The 24857-nt window shown below is 39.6% G+C and overlaps 1 protein-coding gene across 1 annotated transcript in view; it reads right to left on the reverse strand.

The window, feature by feature from the left end:
* Nucleotides 1–24482, reverse strand: part of LOC108723059 (zinc finger protein 808) — a 35291-nt gene extending 10809 nt beyond the window's left edge. The window contains exons 1-5 of the mRNA XM_018448530.1: nucleotides 23688–24482; nucleotides 23087–23371; nucleotides 21315–21638; nucleotides 20449–21050; nucleotides 19685–20158 (exon numbers count right to left, since the gene is read on the reverse strand). Of these exons, the coding sequence (XP_018304032.1) occupies nucleotides 19685–20158; nucleotides 20449–21050; nucleotides 21315–21638; nucleotides 23087–23371; nucleotides 23688–24470 (2468 nt within the window). The 5' untranslated portion in view covers nucleotides 24471–24482. The remainder of the gene's footprint in view (nucleotides 1–19684; nucleotides 20159–20448; nucleotides 21051–21314; nucleotides 21639–23086; nucleotides 23372–23687) is intronic.
* Nucleotides 24483–24857: the final 375 nt, after the last annotated feature.

Here is a 24857-nt window from a genome sequence, read left to right on the forward strand (position 1 = left end):
ATTTTTCTGAAATTATATATATATATATATACAATATATCATTCTCTTTCACATAATTTTAACAAAATTTCTCGTAGCCAGATTGTTATAGGATCTCTAAATGCGGCCGGAAGAAACACGTGATGCAGGTCGAAGAATACGGATTTTTTTGATATTGTAGTTCGATGATATCAAGAAAAACTCGAAGCTACTCAAAATTAAGAAACTCAAAAGAAAACTAGAAAGAAAGTGAGAAATAGAGAGAGAGAGAGAGAGAAAGAGAGAGGATCACGGAGATAAGATGATCGGAGAGGAGAGAGGAAGATGCCGTCAAAGAATCTGGGCTGTCCTGGAGGGAGCCAGCCTATCCAATCGGCTACGCAAGTGTAACGCCGAGTTTTACAATGTCAGGGATATACACGCCCTCGCACGGGCCTGCGGATGCGTCCGCAGGCTTGCACCTGCGAGCCAGGTAGTCGCGTGAGCCGCGCCTGTCTTGGATCCAGGGATGCTTCTGCGCGGAAACAGGTATCCACTGCTACGCTCTTATGTGCGCTTATGCGTTTCGCTGCGTGTAGATCAGGAGCGACAGCAGGATAAAGATAAGGGTCACACAGACATGTGATCTTATTTCATCATATCAGATTTCGGATTTCTTCGAAGATGTCGCGCGTACGGTCCAAGGATGCCTTGCAGCTTCCGTTCGCTGTGACGTATTACTGACATTACTGTACTCATTACCAGAGGAAAAACATAGTAGCAACTATGAAAGTGACATACAAGTTTTATATGCAGAATTAGTACACATAATTGAATAAATCCTTTATAACGGAAATAACTAAGATAGCGGAATTTCGACTCAAAAATAATGAAGACGCGAAATATGGTCATAATGTACATGCAACAGAATTTACAAGTTTTCTCTTTTATTTTGTCGAATTCACTTCACAGGCGCAGCAGAGAAATAAATTTAAGTTAAAGGCGTAAGAATTATTTGTAGAGTCAATGATGATTCGAATGATATTCAAAACGATAAAAATTAAGTAATACAAGGATTAACAATCGACCATTTGTATATATATATATATATATATACACACACACATATATGTATATACATATATATAATATTGTAGTTCAGGTAAACAAATTTACGATAAAGCTGGGTGGATAAAATCTCACATTTCCTCGCTCGTGTGAAGATTCCTTAAAATATGCTCTGCGGAAATGTTAAATCCTTTCCAACGCTAAGCTGTTTGGCACCATAATGTTTGGGAGTTTATGTCCGATGGATTAAGCGTTTTCGGCTCCTCTGATTATAAGGATATTTTGATTCTCCATTGCATATTTTATCATAAGAATCCCAGCCCCTCTTATCGTCCGTATTTTATCTGGGAGGTGTGATCATATTTATTATTATGATATTTCAATTGGCAGTATAAATAAAATGTAAAAAAATCTTCGGCTTTAACAATTTATTTGAGCACAGATCTAAGATACACTATGCATGATAATTTCCAAGTAAAAGTTTCGATCAAAAATTGCAAAGTAATGCAAAATGGCGAATGGGAAATTAGTGATTTTTCTTGTACATATCAGATATATCTAATTATAAATGCAAGTTTAAAATTAAATTTAATTGCGAATTCGAACACCGCCAATTAGTATATTCGTTTGTAGCACCTGAACTATCAAGCGAGAATGTTGATGGACGTTTCATTTCGCGTGCGGCGCTCGTAAGAAAGATACATAATTTAGTTAACCATGGAAGCGGTCGTTCCTTGTTCACAGCGCATCACATTCACCACGGAAATAATAAAATCCTCGTTACAATAAAATCAAAGAGATTACTTGCCGTTTCCTTGATAGAAATTAATGACAGGCGTGACTGTATCGGAGTTTCCTATGCAGTGAATCGGTTCAAGGCCCGCTTCATGAATGTCGTAATTGCAGTGAGTTATGATAGTCGTGTATATCCGAAGACATGACTTTTCCGCCGGATTGAAGTCGGCGATAAAAGTGACAGCTGCGCGTAAAGTTGTATTTTCTCACATTGCACCGTGGCGTCTTGAGAAATTAAATTCCTGTCGTAATAAAGCAAACTCTTGCAAGGAGATACGCTGAATACGTAGAATCCTACTTGGCATACCAGCCAAACACGAGAAAAAAAACTCATTCCTGGCTTAATTGACGCGCTATCGATTCCATCGAGCGAGTTTGCAGCCAGTGATGTAAGAAAGATGCTTTATTCTTGATACTTAAATGTTACATAGAGTATCTTTCGTTGATAAAAAGCGTACTTAGAATTTACTATGCATTTATATTTTTAATATAAAACGGAGTATTAAAAATTACTAAAATTAACAATAATAAATAATTAATAAATAATTAACAAATAATTTAATAAATAATAAATAATATGTAATACACAATAAATAAAAGTCTAAAGCCTATAACGTTCCAACAACATTTTAACAATATTGCAATAACATTGCAAACGTTACAATAATGTTGTTGCGAGTTGTGTTGTATAGGTCTAAATCTAAAAAGTCCGCAATCCACAAGGACCGATCTCGTTCGATACACCTAGCGAATTATGAGAAATCGTTAAAAAATTCTACGCGCGCAAAGCCTGGTGAGAGTGCGATCCTGCTGATAAAACAATATTAACATCAGCGCCAGACGAGAGAGTGAAGAGGAGGAGAGGCAGGAGCAAGAGTAAAAGAAGAAAGAGAAGGAGAGAATGCCAGGTCTATCTCTGTTTTTCAGCCAAGAATGTCGCAGGCGTGACAAGAGGTCGTTAAGGGGAGCTTCTCGGTCGCTCGATTGGGCAAGCGGATGCGGTCACCGACGGATGATTTAGCACGACGTCCGCCGTCATCTCGTGAAATACGTACCGAACCGTCGCCGGCGGCGGTCTAGGACCGACCGCCATCTAAAAGTCTAATTCGTATCGCCGAGTGATCGCCATTATATCCACGTCAGCGTAAACGGCCGAGCACCGATGATGCGCGGGAACGTTTCCCCGCACGAGGAACTTGAGAGAAACTCGTCTTGTGGGAGGCGGTCGCGATTTCCGGACGGCGGCCTCGCGAACCGCCGCCGCCTCCTACTTCAGGGTCACGCGATCCCTTCGGAGGATCGAGCGCTACGGCCGTTAACGGCCTGACGACTTTATAGCACCCTGCGCGAGTTTTTAACGCTTTTTATTCCGCCCAGGTCCTGCGGCAGTAAAAGTGACGACGGGCGAAGCTAAGGTTTCACTTTATCTCACGCGCTCGTTGATCGGCATTTTGTAGCCGCGTGTAGCAAATCGACACGACGTATACGAGATCGTTTTCGTTGTCTTTCTTTGAAGTGCAGGCTAATAGCATCGATTGATTTATGGACGTACTGTCGAATAAATCCAGATAAACAATACTCTGTAGAACGATTTAATTTCATTGTCAAATAAAAATCTTTTAGCTCCCTTCTATTAAATTCTTTTTATTTTGCGCTTATGTTTATTATTTGGCTTTTCATTACTTGTAAATGCGTATCTTTTATTACTTTGATATACTTTTCAATCATAGTTATTATTAATTTTTGGCGATCTAAAAATTATGAAATTTTTAACGTTTTGAAAGATTCCCTATTTTTTTTTGTTAAATGTATATCTATTTAAATTTGTCGATCAGGTTGGCATATTCACATTATTTGTCAAAATCCGATAATTCCGCAACATCGAATCATCGCGCATCATTCGCAAGGAATTCAACGAGCCGACGAGCTTCCCTTCCTAATTACACGAGCCGTGTAACCGGTTTATCATCTCATATCAGAAATTAACTTGAACAAATCTAATATATATACGTTCGTTGCAACCATTCGCCGAGGGCACATAAGTAACTATGATGCCCCGTACAAAAAAACCCGCGTAACATTTACGGTTTCGAATAAACGGCAATAATTTTACAATCTTCGTCTATGTCGGTAATTCAGCTTTATGATCGCGGAACCTCATAAGGCGATTAAGATCTTTGCTCGTCGGCATCCGCACGGTACCTTATACAAGGTCTACGCAGGGACGAACGATAACTATCTGGAGCCTGAAGACAACTAATTTTTTAGAATATTATTTATGTTTCTGTTTGAAAGTGAACGCTTATAATTTTTTGATAAAGTTGTTCAAAAATAAGAAGATAAAACTATCAATTTTTATTTTACGCAACGTATTGAGTTAAAAATAGTTTAAAGAGTTGATAAATGTATCCGAAAAATATTTCTATCTTTTCGCAATTATAATAGAAAGAAAAAAGTTTATGTGAAATAGCAGTAAAACATAAATTCGACATTTGTTTTTAATTGTTAATTATAAAAAATGGGAAGTATTTTTTCATATTTTTGAAATATTTTGAAAGAAAATTGATTTCAAATAGACATGGTAATCAACAGCATAAAGAATAATTCAATAAATATTTAGATATGGTATCTGACTCTCTAAAGTGAATCAGTGTATTATTACTGAAGAACAGTAAATATTCGTTGATGATTATATCAGTTATAAGTGTAGCACTGGAGTCACTGATTCACTTTTAGAGAGTATATATATATAGGTATGTATATATATATATATATATATATGTAGATATTGTATCTTTATATTTTATTGTTTCAGTATTATAACAACATATAAATTTTAAAGGATATATAATAAATTCTTCCCCTCCCCCTTCCAATACTTGCGTCAAGTTATTTCTTGTTTCTCTGTATTATAGGTGTAATCTACGTTGAATCTTATATAAAGAAGACAGCCTTCAGCTTAATACTTCAGCTTAATCTGATATAGATGCGTTTCTGTCTACGCGACCCACCGCGTTTTCCTTTTTAATTTTCAAAGCTGGAGGCGACTACATCATACAACTCACAAATAAACTTCAGCTTCTTGTTCAAAGTAATAGCGATATTAGCATCATACTCGATTCCTCCGGAAAATTATGAATAATGAGACCGCGCCGCACCGGTCGGCGAATCACTGATCTGGAAACATGTAATTAAACAGGAAAGCGTTAATCACCATACGAGAGCGTTTAACGGCCCCGTCCTTGAGTCAGCAGATCGGAGAACATAAAAATCCCGACGTTCTTTTATCCAGATGATCCAGATAGATGGCGGAGTTGTTGCTTCCGTCTCTAGTACATATAGCCAATAAATATAAATTTCGTCGATGGAGGGACTGATCGGTACAAGATGGAAAAAAGTACGAAAAGTGAAGGGAAGCGGGAAAGAGAGATTGATAGATAGATAGATAGATAGATAGATAGATAGATAGATAGATAGATAGATAGATAGAGAGAGAGAGAGAGAGAGAGAGAGAGAGAGAGAGAGAGAGAGAAATAGAGAGATGAAAATGAAGAGCAAACGGAAAAGAAGAAAACGCTGCGCGGCTCGTAATGCCAAAGCGAAAATTCGTGTAATTAAAATCAAGTAGCTAAGTATAGCAGCAGCACTAGATTGGCTCGCCTTTGATCGGAACTGCTCGGTCGGGGCTATAGTAAACGCGGGCATATGCTGCGCGAGGAAAGATACAGTCAGGCGGGATATAGTGACGTATAAGTTAATATAGCTCTCCCGATCGCTCTGGGATGGGAATGGCAGAGAGCCACGGCTACGAAGCGATCGTGTACTACGCGCGCGGAGGAGGGAAGCGGATGGGAGCGAGCGAGCACGGGCATTAATTAAAAAGGTTGCGCATTAAAATGATTTGTTTTAATTGGCTGAACGCGCTGAGGTATTTATGGCCTCGCGGTCCTTCGCTCGGTCTGTCGGTCTGCGGCCTCTACACAACGACCGAGTCGACTTCTTCTTCTCCTTCCTAGGCCCCTCTTTTTCCTCACCCGCCCCCTTGCGGCCCTTCCCCTCTTCTTCTTCTTCTTCTTCTTGCCCGTCCTACCTTTCTGCCTCTCTGCGTCTTCTCTTGGCCGCTAAGTCCGCGCCCTAGTCCCCTCCGCCCCTGACCTCTTCGATTATCTCGAAATCGGACGATCGTTCATCCGGACCGACGCGAGAGCTAAAAGGTGATTCTCTTCTTGGCGCGCGGAGAACCGAGGGCGATTCATAAATATCCGGCCACGACAAGTGGATCTTTATTACCGCGGATGATTTATACATGACTTCGCCGTATTGTTCGACTTCGATTCGTGTGTCACTGACGTATCTTCGCGTTTAGAACGGGCCCGCGCCATCACGCGTTTTTTCCCCGTGCTTCGCCCTCGGCCTCGTCTGCAATTCCGCCGAGCCCGGGGATCGCCGAACGAAACTCGACTGACGAGGTATAAATCCAAGATCTTGCGAACAGACGAGGCTGATTAGTGTTCCGAATCCTCGGAAATGTACACACGCGTTCTCAATAGGACACATTTTTGTGATATATAATTCGGGCTATTGTATTTCTGATCCCTCAACTTTCTATGAATATCGGCTGATCGTAATTCAGAGAGCAGATGACGTAATTGTGAATCAGCCTTTTAATCGTTATATTCAATATTTATTTTTTAGCATATTAAATTTTATGCCAATCTTTTTTAATCAAATTCCATTGTTCTCCCGTTGACAGTAAAGAAGTAGAAAGGAGGATTTGCACTTTTGCTCTCTTCAGCAGAAGAATGAGAATTATATATGATTCATTTCCGTATGTATATGGTCTATAAACAAGATGAATCACAAAATATTCTGGAATATTATTTAAATTCTGAAATTACAATATGTATCCCTCAAAAATATGAAATAATAAAAGTCAAATATGAGAGCGAATGTAGGTTATTATCATTATCAGAGAGGAATCAACTTGATGATGCCATTATCGAATGAAGATTAACAAAAATATAAAATACGATAAAAATATGATAATAAAAATGAAAGAGAGAGAGAAAGAGAGCGGGAGAGAGGGAGAGAGAGAGAGAGAGAGAGAGAGAGAGAGAGAGAGAGAGAGAGAAGTCACGCGTATACTCGCGGTCGTAATTCGCGTGCAACGTATTATAATACCCCTCCGTTCACTCTCTGTAACGAGAAAGCCGAGGAAAAAAAAGCATCGATGGAATCTAATGAGCAAGGAGGCAAGATCCCGATGGCTCCACGTCGAGCTCGTACTTCGCCATGATCAAGATCAGCCCTCGACGAGAAGGGAGATACGTGAGATACGACAGAGGGGATCGTGGGGGGAGGGAAGAAGGGGAAAGATGACGGCAGAGGAGAGAGACAAATGCAGGTGCAACCTGCACCGGTGCAGGACGGACGTACGGACGTACGAGCGGACGAAGGTGGGATTGAGTTATGACAGCGTTTGCTCCAGGGGGCCGGCTCTGGACCCGGCGAAGCAGATATTCTTCTTATTCTTTATTTCTTCGTCTGCGCGGCCCCGCCGTAGGAACCGTCGGCCATGCATCACCTTCGGTTCACTCCGGCCCGGCCTCCTCTTCGGCATCGTTGCACGACCACACCGCCATCACGGCCCATCACGATCCCACCTCAGCCATCGTCCTGGCTGGAATCGTCGATTCCACCCACCTTAGCAGGTCGAGAGTGCTCGGCCAGGTCCAAGTATTTACGTTTCGTGCATCGTCCGTCGTCTCGCCTTCTCCTTCTCCTCCTCCTCGGCCTCCGCCTCCTCTTTGGTATCTTTTTCTTCTTCTTATTCTTCTTCTTCTCTTCGCCGTTGTCGTCCTTTATAGTCGAATCAAACGACCCGGACGACTCTCTTCGTTAATTGCATCTCAAGTGACGCTCCACGAGGCCCTGAACTTCGGCATCTCTTTCTTTCGAGACCCAGCGACAGCGACCGCGACAATGTTTCTTTCTGATGTCTTAAGACATGAGAGATAAGGAAAAGCTTTAAGTGTCAAATATAAAATCTTACGAAAAGATTACTTTCCTCCATAATATACGTTTATATACCATATAACAAAGTATAGATGTATATGCTATACATTTTTTTTTGTAGATAATAAATGTCAGGTAACGTATGTATTATGCGCAATAAATGATTCTCAAAATATGCTACTCTGTCTGGCTTTTATATTAAATCTTTATTTCTTCTTTGCTTTAAGCGCATCTTTAAACTTGACCGTGAAATTTGAGAGATATTTACATATAATTATACTACTACGAGCCTGTTTGACTTTTTAAAAAAATCGCAGATATCGAAATCTTGATGTAAACTTATTTTCTACCGAGAATTTATCCAGCATGCTGATTTCGTCACCATCGCTGCCATCGCAAAACCGGTTTAATCAATGATTCACGAGTGTTACTAAAATTGTATTTATATATGTGTACGTTCATTTCACACAATAAAATAAAACTGGAAACGATTCAGTTCGCAGTATGGATCACGCGATCAATTATCGATCTCTATATTGGAAAAAAATCTGATTGTATAATTGGAAATCTGGTAGATTTATTCAATATCCCTGATGGAAAATAAACGAATCAAAATTCTTTTAAAAATTACCAAATAAATATGATTAATTCCTTCTTGTTAAATATATCAAAATTTTTTTTATAATAATATAAAATTTATTTAATAATGTCAGTATTACATTATATTCATTAGATGTTCTTCAGTAAAAAAGAATGTCTAATGAATATAACTGGAAGTTTCATAGGTCCAATCAAAAATACTAACCAAGTCCTCAGTTTACAGCAAATTCAGTAGTACACATTGATGCGTATTAAAACTGTTGTATACTAACTTAATGTGAATGTAAAAGTAAGATGCAAATTTTAAATGATAAAATACACATTTTATCAAACAGCACAATAATGTTTATTAAGAATTATATTAAGGATCAGGCGGTCTTTTTTTTAATCCGTTTCCATAATTACATTAGATACATATCTTTATGTCAATTTGAATACGATGGCATGTGCACCAGTGCGGAGTAACAATAAAGTGAGTTGAATACCAGTACGTCTAACTGAATTCGCTAGAAGTCTATCAAACGTTTCAGCTACAATATCGAGTCCAATTATGATAATCAGAAATTCCGTTTTCACCAAAATGCACTATATGGTATATCTTATCATATAAGCATAATTAATATTTTTTTCACTTTACATAGATAAATAAAAATCAGAGATCATATCGTCAATCCATTTCAAAAATTGATTATATTTATAATTTCACATCTGATATTTATAATTATTTTTTCAGAATCAACAGTCATGAATGATTAGATAATTAAATTATCGTTTTTAACTCAAGAATATGCTGGCTGTACAAATGTAATCGTAACTATCTGCAAAAATGTCTCGGGAAATTCCCTACGTCGCAGAGAATACGGTAACGATCCTTTAATCGGGCGCAATCACAAATCACAATAAGCTCGTGTCGTCCGCGCCGCGCATGCTATTCCCCACGTGAAAGTAGGTTTCATTAGCGCACACGTGACCGCGCGTCGGAATAACTCGGAATTAACGCGGGTCTCCCAATCAAAGACGGCACCGGCCGGAAACAAACAAAACGGAACTTCGTTTCCTGGCGATACCCCGGGGGAGCGGTTGGTTAGCTGCCCAGGCATTGGCGCGCTGATGCTGAAAGTCGAGGCGAGAGAGTATCTTTCTTTCTCTTTCTCTCCTTCTCTCTCTCTCTCTCTCTCTCTCTCTCTCTCTCTCTCTCTCTCTCCCGCCTTGCCGCGTCAGGAAGATTAGGGGGTTGCGCGGGTGGCCTAGCCAGAGACGCAGGCGGGACGCGAGAGGATGAAACGTAGGGGTGGTTAACGCTTCGCAGTCGGGGCTCAGAATAAACAACAATATTATAACGCGAGCTTAATTGCGCCAGAGGGCTCGGTAACGGGCGCATAAATCGGAGCGGCGAGCGCGCGCTCGCGAACGCGACCACCCTCCGAACAACCCTTATCCTGTCTCTCTCTCTGTCTCTTTCTCTCTCTCTCTCTCTCTCTCTCTCTCTCCTTGTCCGCTACTGTGTCCCTGGGACACGTAGCAGTCCTCCACGAACCGCCTCAGCGAAGTAGAGGATTCATTTACAATAAACATGTCCCCCGCTAATTTCGTCGGCGGAAAAGGAGGAATCTCTGGAACAGAGGAGCACCTTAAGTACGATATACGTTGACGTTTCCCGCCACCTCGCTCCGAAAGGAGGATCGCCTTCGTGAAAGTTGAATCCCGATCCAGCCCCCGCGATCTTCGTCCTCGAGGCTATCGATGACGGCTACCAATTTAATATATGTTTGTGGTTAATACTTGTCTGTATTTTTGTTTGCGCACTTTCAAAGTTCACGGTGTGTATCATTTTAATTTTTTATTTTCAATGTAACACTTTGACAATCCATTTCTTTAAAGTTGGCGCGACGATATAGATGGGAAATTTGTGATAAAAATTTTAATAATATCCTTGTGATAATTACATACACCATTATTATAAGATAGACGTATGATTACTTTTACAATATAATTATTTTCATAAATTATCATAGCGCATTAATGATACTTTTAAAAGAATATATGTATTTTAATAACAAAAATCTTATATATACTACAAAAAGATACTTTTATAAATTATTAAACAATGTGAATTTGATTTTGTATTTACAGATATGCTCCTTGCATTCTGTAATATATATTTATACAATTTAGTGTATATTTAACTCTTCCACACAATGTGGCATTCTTATGAAGGAAGAATTCCTTTTCCGACGGTAAGCCATGTTTCGTAACCATCCGCAAGTGTGGATTCCGGGACGAAATGTCGCAGCGGTGGCCGAAAAATTTGGATGCGCGAGGAAAGCTGGCGGCGTTACGACGCTTGTGGCTTGGCGGCGTTTCAGCCGACCATGGATAAATGTACGAACACGTACGAAAAGAGGAGGCTGAAGAGGAAAGGATAAAAAAAAAGGGAAGAGTAGAAAACCTAGCGGAGGGCTATAAAATGATATGGAGTGCACGCAAGCGGGCTGGCATTACTGTTTTTGGGAATCTCGATTATGCGCCTCATATTAATTGTATCTCAACGTTTGTAATTCCAATCTAATCATGTCTTATAAAACAATAATAAGATATATATGTTATGTACAATATATGCAACTTATAACTTAAATAAAAATCTATAAGAGTGAGAGAGAAGAGTTTTTATAAACATATCTCTAAAAAATATTTTACCGATGTAAACAAGAATTCGTCCAAGAACAGAAATAAAGTCAGGATAGAAATAAAACTGGACGATATAAATCAATCTGGTCATCACGATGTTTAATGATAATGTAAAATAATCCTATATCAAGTTAGAGGTTTTCAGCATTAAACCGGCATTACACGACGATAAGCTACTAATTATTTCTATATTATGCAAACGTTCTTTTCATTTAACGTCACTAAAACGTCGACCGGTAGAGAAAACGGCATTTTGAATTTACGTGCCATCGCTATTTTATCCCACCATCCCGAAATATTTTCGATTGCGCACTCTTTTTACAATTCCCCAGGAGCCTTCGTACCCATTGTGCCCAATGGATAATCCAGCGACGGAAAGAAAGATAAAGAGCTGGGGTACAGCGATGCAGTTGGACCGGGGAAGAAGGGAGGCGAACAGACGAAGAGAGAAAGAGATGAAGAAAAAGAGAGAGAAAGAGAAAGAGAAAAGAGCGCAGGGAAGGGGTGTCGCACCAGTCGAGTAGAGAGAAGGGCCACGCTAGAAGGAAGAGAACCCGACGGAGAAAGGGTAGAGAGGGCGAAAAGAGAACAGGAGGCGACGGAGGAAGAGGATGACGGGGGAGACGGGGGGGGGAGATAGAGGGCTAGGACGGTTAGCGGCCGGTGCGGCTATATGTACGCGTCCTCGACCACAGGCCTGTTTTATTTTATGAATCGCAATATTTCACGCGACAACTGGACTCGCGGGGCGCGGCCACCACTAAACTGTCTGCATACGGCTGTGTGCTTACCGCGTGTGCCACACACCGTATCCCGTATACGACGCACGCACCACCACCGTCGCTACCACTATCGCGTTGCATAGCGTGGCGTCGTGTCGCGTCGCATCGCGAATTCGCGACCATCTCCGCTGCGTCGTCACCACATCGATGGCACATACGCAACTTTGACTGCTCGAACAATGTAAAAGGTTCGACGAACAATGTAAAGACGTTCGAAAAATTAGGATATTGTTTCAAGTCCTCATTCTGACCTAATTCATACAACATTCACCTCTGCTATAAGAATATAGATATCGTATAATAATTGGATGTGAGATTTTGATGCAACAAACAGTTTCTTAGAGAAATATACAATAAATATTATTTAAAATTATTTTTTCGAATTTAATAAATAATTTATGAAAAAATCGATAAAATTTTGATTATATCTAATGTAAGTACGAATTGCGACGTACAGTGCGTGAGCGCACGAGCGGAGATGGTCTGGTCGATGCATTTAAATGCGACGAATGCGGCGCAACAGCGTCTCATTGTTCCGGCGCGAGAAGAGAGAATCGCACGAAGATCTCTTCCCACCTTTCTCTCTCTTTCCACGCGATCCTCGAATAAGCTTTCCCCTCGCCGGAACGGTCGCGCACGAGCGGTCCTGTGGGATGCGTCGAGATGTCTACAGGGTGATCCATAAAGACGACACCGCGCTTTATTGATAACGTTTTGACGGAAACTAACGCAGTCGAAGCTGCAGCTCTGTTTACCGAATCGTTATATAAAAAGATCTATAAATTAAATATTTACCAATAAAACTTCGCTAATAAAAAAATGAAATGTAATTAATCATTGCAAAATTGGTGAATGCAGTGCGATCAGTTAAAATATACTAAAAACGAGTCAAGAATCATAATTATAAATACATTATAAAGTTTACACTTGAATGCCAAAAGGTTGCAAAAGATTATAATATTATTTTCATACAAAAAATCTTGATTAACCTTTAGACTGCCGGGAAAGCCACCTTTGTGACTCTTGAGTGTGGGTTAAAATACTATTTTTGGTGGCATTTTAAATACTAATTGTATTAAACATATATATGTGTATGTTGCCCAAAATATATAAAAATATATAAGTATTGAAAAATATATAAAATAAGTAAAAAATACAAAAAAGTAAAAAATTATAAAATAAGAAAAAAGTAAAAAAAATACAAAAAATAAGTTTAAGAACCAAACAAAAAGAAAAGTCAAAAAGGAGTTATAAACTTTTTACGTGTCTATGTCGTCAGCTCTGAGTAATGCTAAATAAAGGAAAGTTCTTTGCATGAGTCTATACGTTTATATTCATTTATGTTGTCAATATTACATTTAGGGTTCGAAATTTCCTAAATCTATGCTCAGAATTGGAATCAGCAATACCAAAAACCCCCAAATACACTTTTTTTGAGAAAATAAACATTTTTCATATTTGATCGTACGTTCCTTGCTGGGAAAGCCACTTTTGTGGCTTTGCAAAAATTTCGAAATTTTGCGTCATGTGTATGTTACTTTCATAAAAAAATTTTTGAGGAAAAAGAACCAGTATTTTAATGAAAAAATGCCGGCAGTTTAAAGATTAAACAGAAACTGTTTTCTATTAACTGAAAAAAATCTACGTACACGAAAGGAAGTTTAACATATTAAATGCACTGCAGGGTGGCGCCAGTAACAAATTTGCTATACCGTCTAAGGAAAACATCGTACCCCTCCCCCTCAATCCCGTCATCGTATTTTTCTTCCTCGGTATCGAAACCACCGTCAACGGCGGTAGTAACAATTTCACCTAGTATGCCTATCTACGCCGATGTTTACTTAACCACGTACCAGAAGAAGGTGGACGCGCCATTACTGCTACGGGAGATAAAAGATACGCGCGTACCACGCCGCGGTCCATATATGTAAATACCTCTGGGGATCTCGCGTACACGTCGTGAGGCTGTGAATAAGAGAGGGTTGCCGGAGGTTGGACAGGACCGAGAGGAGAGCAGAAGGGAGAAGGATCCTGCGGGGCCCCGTCCGACCGAGGAGACGGGAGGCGAGCGGGATAGAAGGGTGGCGGGATACGGGGGTGGACGAAGGAACGAAACGTACGGTCAGTAGCTCGCGTATGTAACATACTATCTTGAATATGCGCATACATCGCGAGCCGACCGCGTATTCTGAGAATCGGTTAGGCGATCGGTTAGGTTGCGCGGGAGCTGCCTGTCTCTCCGCGCGTAATTACCTTCTTTCTTTCTTTCTTTCTGGATTCTCTCCCCCACGATTCGCCACCCGTGATGCTCCTTTTCTGCTACCCCCCTATACACCCCCTACCCTTCTCTGTCCCGCGAGGACCATGCGGACTCCGCCATCGTCACGTTCGCCCCGGCTCCTTTTATATCTCTCCCCCTCCTCCTCCCCCACTATTCACCCTTTTGCGCTGCGTCGTCCTCACATGCAGCAGCTACGCGAGCACGCGTCTTGTTCTACAGGTAACGAATCTGAGCCCCCTTCATCCTCCCCTCCTCCTTCCTCGACAAGGAAGGGAATATCGCGTTATCGTTGGACCAGAAACTCCGAACGATCGATCGCGAGGCACTGGACGTTCCGCCGCGAGTTAATTAGATTACTCGAAGCAGTCGCGTTCGCGCTAAACGGGACGAAGATATGAATGAACAACTAAGTCGTTTAACAGTTAAAATCGTTGAATGTTGAAATGGAAATTTAGATCGAGAAGGAAAGCCGTTTAACTCGAAGGAAACGCAAGGAAAAATTCAAGAAAATTGGATCTAATATAAGACGATCGAAGATACAATCGTAAATCATTGCAAAATACATGCATAAGAAAATTTTGTACGACTTTACTTCTTGTATTTCTGAGTTGATGCGTCATTAATTTTCCCTTCTAGGTAACTCGTCCGATAAGTTGCCGAAGCAAACACTTTATCGATAACTCTGGCGCGTATTTCCACTCAGTAGGATTGCCATTTTGTCCGTTTCTGCCGCAAGATGGGATAAGTTTGATCGGCAGTGCATTAATAACTCTGCAAGAGGTGTGAAATGGCAGACTTCGTCTTCCAATTCCAAAATCGGATAAATTCCGCCTTTAATCGCCGCCAAAACCGATTGAGACATGATCGACTTTTATATTTCAATGATAAATATTTCTTCTCTTATTAAATTTCTTTTTTTCACTACTGTTTATTAGTATTAGTTAATGACATTCTTTTTAATCAAAATGTTTTGTCGTTGTTACAATTAGTTGGCAATTGGCTTTTGTATATCTCGATTAGATTTTTTTAAATTAAATTTCCTTTTTTTTCATCACTGTTCATTAATATTAATTAGTGATATTCTTCTAATCAACAGAATATTTTGTCGTCGTTACGATCAGCGTTCTTTTACTGCAATTTCGTTTATTATATTAATAAAAACTCAAGCGATATACCTATATGAAACTGTCTTGGGAGTATATTCCTTTCGAATCTTCTTGTTGCTCCTTTCCGACTTCTTGCTCCGAGAGGAAATAAATCGTGCAGTTAGTAGCTCGCACGTATGACATACTATCTTGAATATGCGCATACATCGTAAGATGCATGCGTATTCTAGGAATCGCTTAATGCGCGATCCGTCGCTGTGCAAGCTCGTCTTCTCGTAATTGGTTTCTTCCTTTATTTTCTTCCTCTCTAAATCTCCGCTCGATTCATTACAATTTTTTTTGTCCACCACATACCGCAGCACTGACCTGACCGATATGACTCGTGTGCTTTCAACTTTATGCGCATTATATTTTTGCACATTACGAAAAACCTTATCTACATGCGAGAAAATTTCGCCACTTTTTTCGAATCTAGCTATTTAAAAAAGTTTATAGAAAGCGCAAAGATATCGTAACTTTTTTATATAGTAAATGTACAATTTTTCCCACAGCGAAAGCAATCTAGCGTTATAGCAATTATTTAAAAGTATTAATTATAAGAATTATTTATAATATCACTCCCTTGCTTCAAAAGTAACTCAAAAAATTAAGTTTCTCAGAAAAGAGCAAGAACTATTTTCCAATTTGACAGAAAATTATTGAGTCAAATATAACATTGGCAAAAGAAATATATTTTTAACACGATGTCATTTTTGTTATTTACAACCTTTAAACCCATCCTTTTTGAATTGTGACAACACTGTGACAATTCCTTTTAAAACCATTCTCCTTAAGTCGTGACAATTTTTTTATAAAGTTATGATGGAATATGTTCACTTAACTCATTCATGATAATAGCTAAAAAGATCATGTTTTTTTTAATCGTGTTACTTTCGAAGTAACGAAGCGATATTTATGAAAAAATAATTTTACAAGTACTTATTCACATTTTTGTTATAACACAACATGAGATACATTACTGTAGGACATTTTCCAAAGCACATCTTCTCTCGTAGATTACAAAAAGTTTTCAGATGTAGGAAGACAAAATGAAAATGCAAAAGAGATGTTACTGAAGTTCCTGATGAAACTTGCGTATAGACGAGAAGTAAGGTACGTCTTAACGGTAAAGGTCAAGTCGCAGGACTTCCTTAGTTGTCGCCTGTACAAGATTTTTTTCTCGCGCTATGACACCGCGTTCCTCTTGCTCTCCCTTTACTGCCGCAGCGCGTTATTCTTCTACTAACACGCCTCATCTTGAAGCTAACGAACGAGCTTGCCAACTGACCTTCGTAAGAGATGATGCATATACTCCTTCCTGGTCGGCCCTTTTCTATTACAAGACGAAGTGGAAGCGACAAGAAGAGGTAGAGAGGGTTCTAATCAAGGTGGCTTGCTGGAACTTCTAACTCCTTTCGCTCGGAACGAGATGTCGAGTTCCAGGTACGTCGATCTCGCGTACCACGCTGCAGTAAGCTAAGTCCTAAGGAAGATTATAGGGTGTCTGCATAGAGATGGTGCCGAGTTTGCCGCGGAGGTGATACCAAGAACCTCTCGGTAGAGAGTGATTTTCGGGGGATAAGCTCGAGCAGGATCGTAAAATTTGTCGATTAAATAATTTGAAGACTCGTCGGAACTTTACAAAACTAGTTTCGACTTTCTTAAGGCGCGCCACGACGTAATCGCGGTCTCCGCAGTGGAACATTCACGCATGAATATAAACCGCCCGGATTATACACGAAAATGATAGTCTCCGATAAAATTATTTTCATGGCGTTTTGGTAGTAGTGCAAAAATTTTTATTGCACATTAATAAAACTGGTACAATTGATAATTCATAGTACGTTATTCTAAGAGATTTCAAAATAGCGCGACTCAACAAAATCCAAAATTTGTTAATTTTTCTAAGTGCGATAAACGCGGGATGATATCAGAAACATTGTCAGAAGATGAATCGGCACCAATGAGGGAGAAGAAAGAGAAGAACGGAAAAAGGTAGCAACATGAACGACGGAGCGTGTACTAAAGGGTGTCCCGAACGACGACGGTCAAACATAATCCCTCGGAATGGCCGGAATCGTGGTATTAAGCGAAACCCTCGTGGTTCGTGGCTGCATGTCGAGACTTCTGGCTGGTCGTTCGGCTTCGGGGACGCCGGGTGTGAGAATAGGACGGTGGCTGGATGTTGAATAGGCGCCGTTACAGAAGGTAATGCGTGTACGGCGAGGACTCAGAGGAGACGGCGGAGGCGGAGGTAAGACACGGAGAGGAGAACCGAGGCGGCGGAGCCGAGGTGTTAACATTTGCTTTATAGCGGCCGCTCTACAGCAGGGCGATGGTTTAATACTTGTGTGCCGTACGAGCGGCACACAAACACCACTAGAGAGCGACCGCGAAGGCGTTCACCTGGCGCGCGTATTAAAGGGACACGGAGTATATAACCGCTGTAACACGAGCCCGTTAAACACGTGAAATGATCCGCGCTCCGACAGCCACGCACGTATGTTATTCGCCTATTATATTGGCAGAGAGCATGTACGCCATTGAAAAACATAACATTAGTTTTGTTTACTATATATACTGTTCAGTTACAAGAATATGTAGATCTATATTTGTAGACTCTTATTGTTAGTACTCGTTAAAAACAATAAACTATAATATTAAGAATTTACTCTAAAAGAACTTAAAAAAGTATTTCTTACAATAGAGTTTTCTTATCAAAGTTAGGAAATCATCTTAATTCAATTTACTTTTCATCTTTTTCTAAATTTAAAAATTAGAAAAAGATAAACAAACGGAGCCTTATCCATACATACAATAAAAACAAAATTTTTTTTTATATATCGCAAAATGAAGTAACTTGGTCTAAATTTTGATGCCCAGACAGCACGGATATCAAAATCGGAACACAAATATCTTAAAAATGTCTTAAAGATGTTCTGAAATTTATATCCTAATTTTGAAAAAGCGTACTGTATAGGCATTTTTTTTTTTTTAATTTAAGCCAGTTATGCCAACTGAACCAAAGTTGTTCCACTTCATGGTACCATGTTTCTCAATACGTTGTCAGAAATGGCACGATAAAATATTAAAGCTTATCGACTCATTGATATCTGTGTATTTTAATTTTATGACATCCCATATTAACGCGCGTATAAGCACCGCGCTCCCATATGTCGGCATTGCAGAAATATACGATGTGTATCACCGCTATATAATGGAGGCCCGTTAAATAGCGAAATGACCGGCGGGTTCATATACATTACTATGAGATGTTAATATGACACCCGTTGTTGGGCCAACGAGCGTACGTCTTTTTCTTCTAACCCGTTTGTTTTTCTCTTTTCAGCTCGCAACGCCTCGGTTCGTCTCGCTTCTTTTCTCTCGTATTTTCGATCCGCACTGCCTGGTCTCCTCCGCATTGGGCCACGCTCCTTCGTTTTATAGTTATGCAGCGAGGACACTTTTACTACGACCGCGCGAACATTTCGCGGTTCCGACTCGCGGCGAGCGCTTTTATTGCCCGAGGGCGTTTTTACCCCCGAATACGCTATTCTTTATTTATTACGGAACGGTCACGCTGCGGGAAAAATAGCGTGTGACGCGTCATATCGAGAGCAAGTCGAAATTCGAAGCTAGTAACATTTTAAAGAGTAAATTTATTTCGATCGTCAATTCGGATCGATCTAAACAATTTTACTATAAAAAGATGATTATTTTATTATAAGATGTGCTTCATCATTTCCAAGTTGTCAACATGTGATTATGAGAGTAAAACGCGATTATATGGTTATAAATGCGGATGTAAATAAACATTTTTTCCTCTGCGAATGATACGTGATAGGTACGTGCTATTTCTTACAAAATTATTATTATTGCAGCTAAATTTGCATAATATTCCATAGCAAATAATGTCATAAATTTTTGACATAAAACATGTCCGACCCATAACTTCATGGAGCGTTTATCCCGCAATTGTTACAGAATTCTTAAACGTAATATTTCTGTATTTTAACACGGTTTAGCAATAATAAATTTCAAGAAAAACCGTAAATTACAAACTTTTGATAAAAATAAATATCACAATTTTAATAAACAAATTTATTAAATTTAATCGTGTATTTTGTTGTATTTTTATCTACCAAAAATACAAAATTTATATTTCAACTATTAGTGTATTTAAAAATAGAACGCAAATTTGTAGCTTTCAGATTTAAAATTAACGCGTCTATGTATATGTAATTTATATACGAATGTTTCGGAACGGAAGTTATTGAGACAAATGTGTCACTTATGAGATGCAATTTCAATAATAATAATAATAATAATTAACAAATTAAATTGTCACTTACTTTGTGTAGAAGCCTTCTTTGCAATGCGAACAGATGAAGTTCCGCCGACGACCAGTTTTGTCCAGAGATTTCGACGAAGTATTGCATATCCTCTGATGAATAATGAGGTGCGATCTTCTCGAGAATGAGATCGAACACTTCATACATGAAAAGGGTTTTTCTCCAGTATGCTGCCTAATGTGATTTCGTAGTGATGGTTTCGGGAAAATCTTCGCACAAGTCGGGCACTTATATTTCGGCAATTTGCTCGAAGTCTTTTTATCCGTTTCTTGAACGGCACCGGTATGCAGGGCTTCGTGAAAAATGAATTCGGCTTTGGAATCCGTGGAAAAGATGCACTCCTTACATTTCCATTCTTTCTCGTTACTTTCAGTTTCAGCAGCGTTCAGTGCATCGTTCTTCAAACAATTACCTTCTCGCGTGTGCCTAGTGACGTCTTGTGACAGGGCGAAAAGCGTGCCACATCGAGGACATCTAAAAAGATTACAAAACTTACCATTGCAATTATATATATAATATCCATTATTATAAATTCTACACAGGATTTAATTGTAAGTTGTAAAATATATAATTTAGAATGCGCTAAAGAAGAAATGTTTTAGAATACTTCAAACATATCTATTATATACCTATTATATAACTAGAAAAAAATGATAATTTTTGTACTATTTTATAAATAAAAGAATTACAAAAGCAACATGCAACATCGATGCAACTGTACATGTAATGTCAATAATTTGTCGCCAAAGAAAATGATAAATTACCGATGGCAAAGCTCTGGATGACAAAGAAGAAGATGACTCTTATGCGCCGCGAGATTCGGCTGCTTTTGATCACAGTGAGGACACTCCCGCACTGTGTCTAATAGACCTGCCTCGCTTTTGCGTGCTTTTACGGCTTCCTTGTGACTAGTGGTTCTCCGATGCAGAACTGCTTCTTGGGCGGTAGTGAAGTTCATCAAACAGAAGGAACAGAAGTACGGCGCTGGTCGCGCGTCTGTCGCGATCTCGCCTTTCTCTTTGTCCTTGGCGATGTGACTGGTCAGCTGATGACGCTGAAGCGCGACTAAGGACCGGAGGACTTGGGAGCATATATCGCACTTCATGCGCTGTTGATACACGTCCGACGCGGTATGGCTCACGGTGTGACCAGTCTCTTTGGCGTGCAACCGCAGCTGGAAGTTGTATTGAAATTGCCGATCACAACTGCAGCAGGATAACATACGTTGACGACTAATTACCACCGGCACGGAACCCTTCATCATCGATACGACGTCACGATGACTCGTACTTAGAAGGTGAGACTCCATTGTCGCGTTGTCTGCGCACCAGAAGTTACACGGAGTGCATCGGCAACTGCCGCTGATCTGAGAAAGAGAAAGAAAAAGAAAAAATGATAAGGAATCTCTCTGCGCAATGGAACATCCGGGTGCACGAGTCAATTAAGACCGTCTTATTCGTTTCTCATCTATTTAATGTTCGTTGAGTAATGACTCGTCAGCAGGTGCAAGAATCGTACGCGTGATTGTGCATAATACATGAATCGATGGATGAAAACGTGGATATGTCGATTCTGATCTTGATTCGAAAAATCTTTAACATCTCGCTTCGATTAATAAGCGGCCACTCACCTGTTCTACGGTCTTAGAGTGAAGATCGGAACGCCAATGAAGCAGAAACGTCTCCTCGGTGTTGCAGTAAAAACGACAAGAAGCACATTGGAAGGGGCTTTGTCGAACCACGTTCGCTATGTGCTCCAGAAGGAAACGGCGTACGCTTGGATTGCGTGGATTCACGAGGACACCTGACACACGGCAATGGTAATGGGAAAGCAAATGTTTACCCATTTGAGGCCTCCTCACGCGCGTGCGGCACATCTCGCAGAGAATTCTCTCCTTCTCCCTTTGACGCAGACCTTTCTTAACTTTCTTTTGCTCGGGCTCTTCCTTCGTCCTCTGATAACACAACGTAACGTAACTCGACAGTTTGTATTAGAGATTAAAAAAAATTCTATCCGGAGGGCTGCCATTGTTATTTACATTTGAAATATGTTTCCGTTTCAATCTGATTTCTAAGATTTAACATCGTGAGATATTTTTGAAACACAGAGTATCAGCTCATAAAAAATCAGACAGAATTTTCTTAAGGGGTTATACTACCCAGGCGCACTGAAAAATGAACGTTTTTTTTGGGAATTTTTTTCTTGGAAACTATTCAATGGATCATGGAAAATGAAATTTGAGGCTTTATTATACATGTTTTGAGGTATAAAAAAAATTTTTATTATAACTTTTGATACAAAATGGCGTCTTGGCAAGTGGTAAACGGAACATGTGTTTTTTCCGAGGAGCGAATCTGCGTACATCATAACATTCTCCGAACAGCACCTAGAGCAAAAAAAAAATTTGTCGTTAATCTACATCAGTTTTGCTAGGGAAGTACACACGCTTTTTAAGATTGATAAATAATTAAAATTGTTATTAACAATTTAAAGTCTATTTTTAGCGAAAAAATGAAAAAAAAAGTTCAAACTGACGCCAATTTGCAAATTTTCGATAAAAATGTATAATCGTGGGTACTTCCCTAGCAAAACTGATGTAGATTAACGACAAATTTTTTTTTTGCTCTAGGTGCTGTTCGGAGAATGTTATGATGTACGCAGATTCGCTCCTCGGAAAAAACACATGTTCCGTTTACCACTTGCCAAGACGCCATTTTGTATCAAAAGTTATAATAAAAATTTTTTTTATACCTCAAAACATGTATAATAAAGCCTCAAATTTCATTTTCCATGATCCATTGAATAGTTTCCAAGAAAAAAATTCCCAAAAAAACGTTCATTTTTCAGTGCGCCTGGGTAGTGTAACCCCTTAAATACTTTTCTTAAATCTTTTTAAGTATAATATGTATAAAGACGTACACAGATTTTTTTCTCTTTTAATCGCAATTTTTATCAGAGATTTTTTAAATTAATTTTAGAATTTTTTTTTAATAAAGAAATATAATAAAACAAAAATATAGTTGTAAATGTCAACTAATATAATTAATTAATAGGAACTACAATAATTACTCTTTATTTCTCTTTCTAGCAATAGACATGTCTAACTTTAGCTCCGAAGACGAAACGCAAGATCGTCGATGCAAAAACATTCAATACTGGTAAGATTTCGAGGACTGTAAAGTGTTGATACACGTCGCTCAGATCATATCGCTCAGATCATATCAATATTTTACAGTCCCTGAAATCCGACCCACATTGAATTTTTTTGCGTCGACACAATCTTACATTTTAACTCCGAGCTAAACTTGTACATATCTGCTTTAGCAAGATTTACTTAAATAAGCTAATAGTAAAGATGTTGGTTTTAATCATACGTTAATAAGTTAAAGAGATCATTATTACCGAAATCTTTTTACGAGTGGACACTCTTCTGGACACTCTTGCGTGCGAATTTATTCCGCGCCGTAGATGGAGAGCTCCACCGTCAAGTTCTCTAATGCTCCTCCTGGCGTGCAAATCAGAGAGCAGATGCCTGTTGTAAACCAATCGCGATGCGAGCTTCCTGCCGCAAGGATTGCACCAATATCCCGACTCGATATCCGTTCGTGCACCCGGTACCCATTTCCCTCGCGTGTATCCTGGCGGCGGCTGTCCGGATGTGTCCTTGCTTTCGTATTCCTCGACCTTCTGTAATGGTCGATGTCTCTTTGTCCAACAAATCGTCATAGCTCGCGCGAGGTCATGTACGCTCGTGGAATCACATTGCATATCAAATTCATGCTGATACACAGAATGGTTTGCAGAATGAATCGAATATGAATTATAAAAATTTGCGCATTGATTTGATTTAATCTGCGTTATTTTTTCATTGTTTCATTTAGAATAATCTCCTGAGGCAATTGCTATTTACATGCTTAAGTACTACTTTTCAAAACAAAAATTACAATTTATATACAAAATTATTCATGTGCTTCTGGATCTTAAATCTTTTTTTTCTTCTTACTTGTGATGTCTCCGCGGGTCGCCATTTACCGCCAGTATATGTTGGCGGGGGATGTTCCTGATGATCATTGTCGGGCTCTGCTGCATCCTCCTCATGCATATGCGGCGTGTCCTGCGGCAAATCGTCCAGTCCGGGCTTCCACTTTCCACCAGTGTGATCTCGCGGTGGACCTTCCCGTGGATTTTCGCCGTCATCTGAATCCGAATAGGAATCTTCCCCCAATTCCCCCTCCAGGATATCGTCTTCGGAGTCATCGTACTCGAAGTCGTATCTCGCCAGCTTCTTGTTCGCGCTATTCCCCAAAGAAAGGTCAGCGAGAATGGTGTCATCTAACCAACTCTGCTGATTCTCGTGCCTCTTTCGTTCGAGGGTTGTCGGCTTGAGGGACTGGATGCACAGATCGGGCGGTTCGTCCAGATCGCTGACCGCGGGTAACATGCTGTGAAGTTTATCCTTCGTGCCGGGCTCATCACCATCCACCTGACCTTTCTGGTCTTTCTTTCTTTTGTCATCTTTCTTGAATTTTCTGTTATCCAGTAAAGTTGTCGCTCGTTGTCGGGTGTTACTCTGTAATTCTAACGAGCTGAAGAATGCGTCTGCGTTTAGACATTCGGGATAGGACACCGTTGTCGGCGTCGAAGGTGGCTCGTGAACCATCTCGATTTTAGCATCCGATGGTCGGCAGCCTGATCGACGATGCTGCACATAATTGTCGAGCCCATGAATTGTCAAATTACACTTGATGCAGAAATGAGTGTCATCGTCTTCTTCATAGCCTTCCATTGATTGAGCTTAGATGAAACTGCGGTAAAAGAACGAAAGTATACCCTCGTGACTTACTTTAATTTGAAAATAGCTATTATTTTTTTTCTTAAGTATTATTATTATGACCAACCTCGTGATGCGGTAGTGCGGAACATTGTTATTGTTGTGAAATATCAATCATAAATAAAGCGAAAATATGTCTATGCAACGCATAATAAATGTTATCTCTTTATTTTTGAATAAACTGTTTGGAATATATTCTTCTCTCTTTCATATTTCTTTTTCCTAACAGTTCTTTTTATAACACATATGTTATAAAAAAAACTGCACATACTGCATATACATTGCTTTCCTCATATATTGGCAAATTTATATTAATATAAATTATTTCTTTAAATTGTTTTT

The sequence above is a fragment of the Mycetomoellerius zeteki genome, unplaced genomic scaffold (genome assembly GCF_001594055.1).
Source record: "Mycetomoellerius zeteki isolate Tzet28-1 unplaced genomic scaffold, Tzet1.0 scaffold222, whole genome shotgun sequence".
Classification (NCBI taxonomy): Eukaryota; Metazoa; Arthropoda; class Insecta; order Hymenoptera; family Formicidae; genus Mycetomoellerius; species Mycetomoellerius zeteki.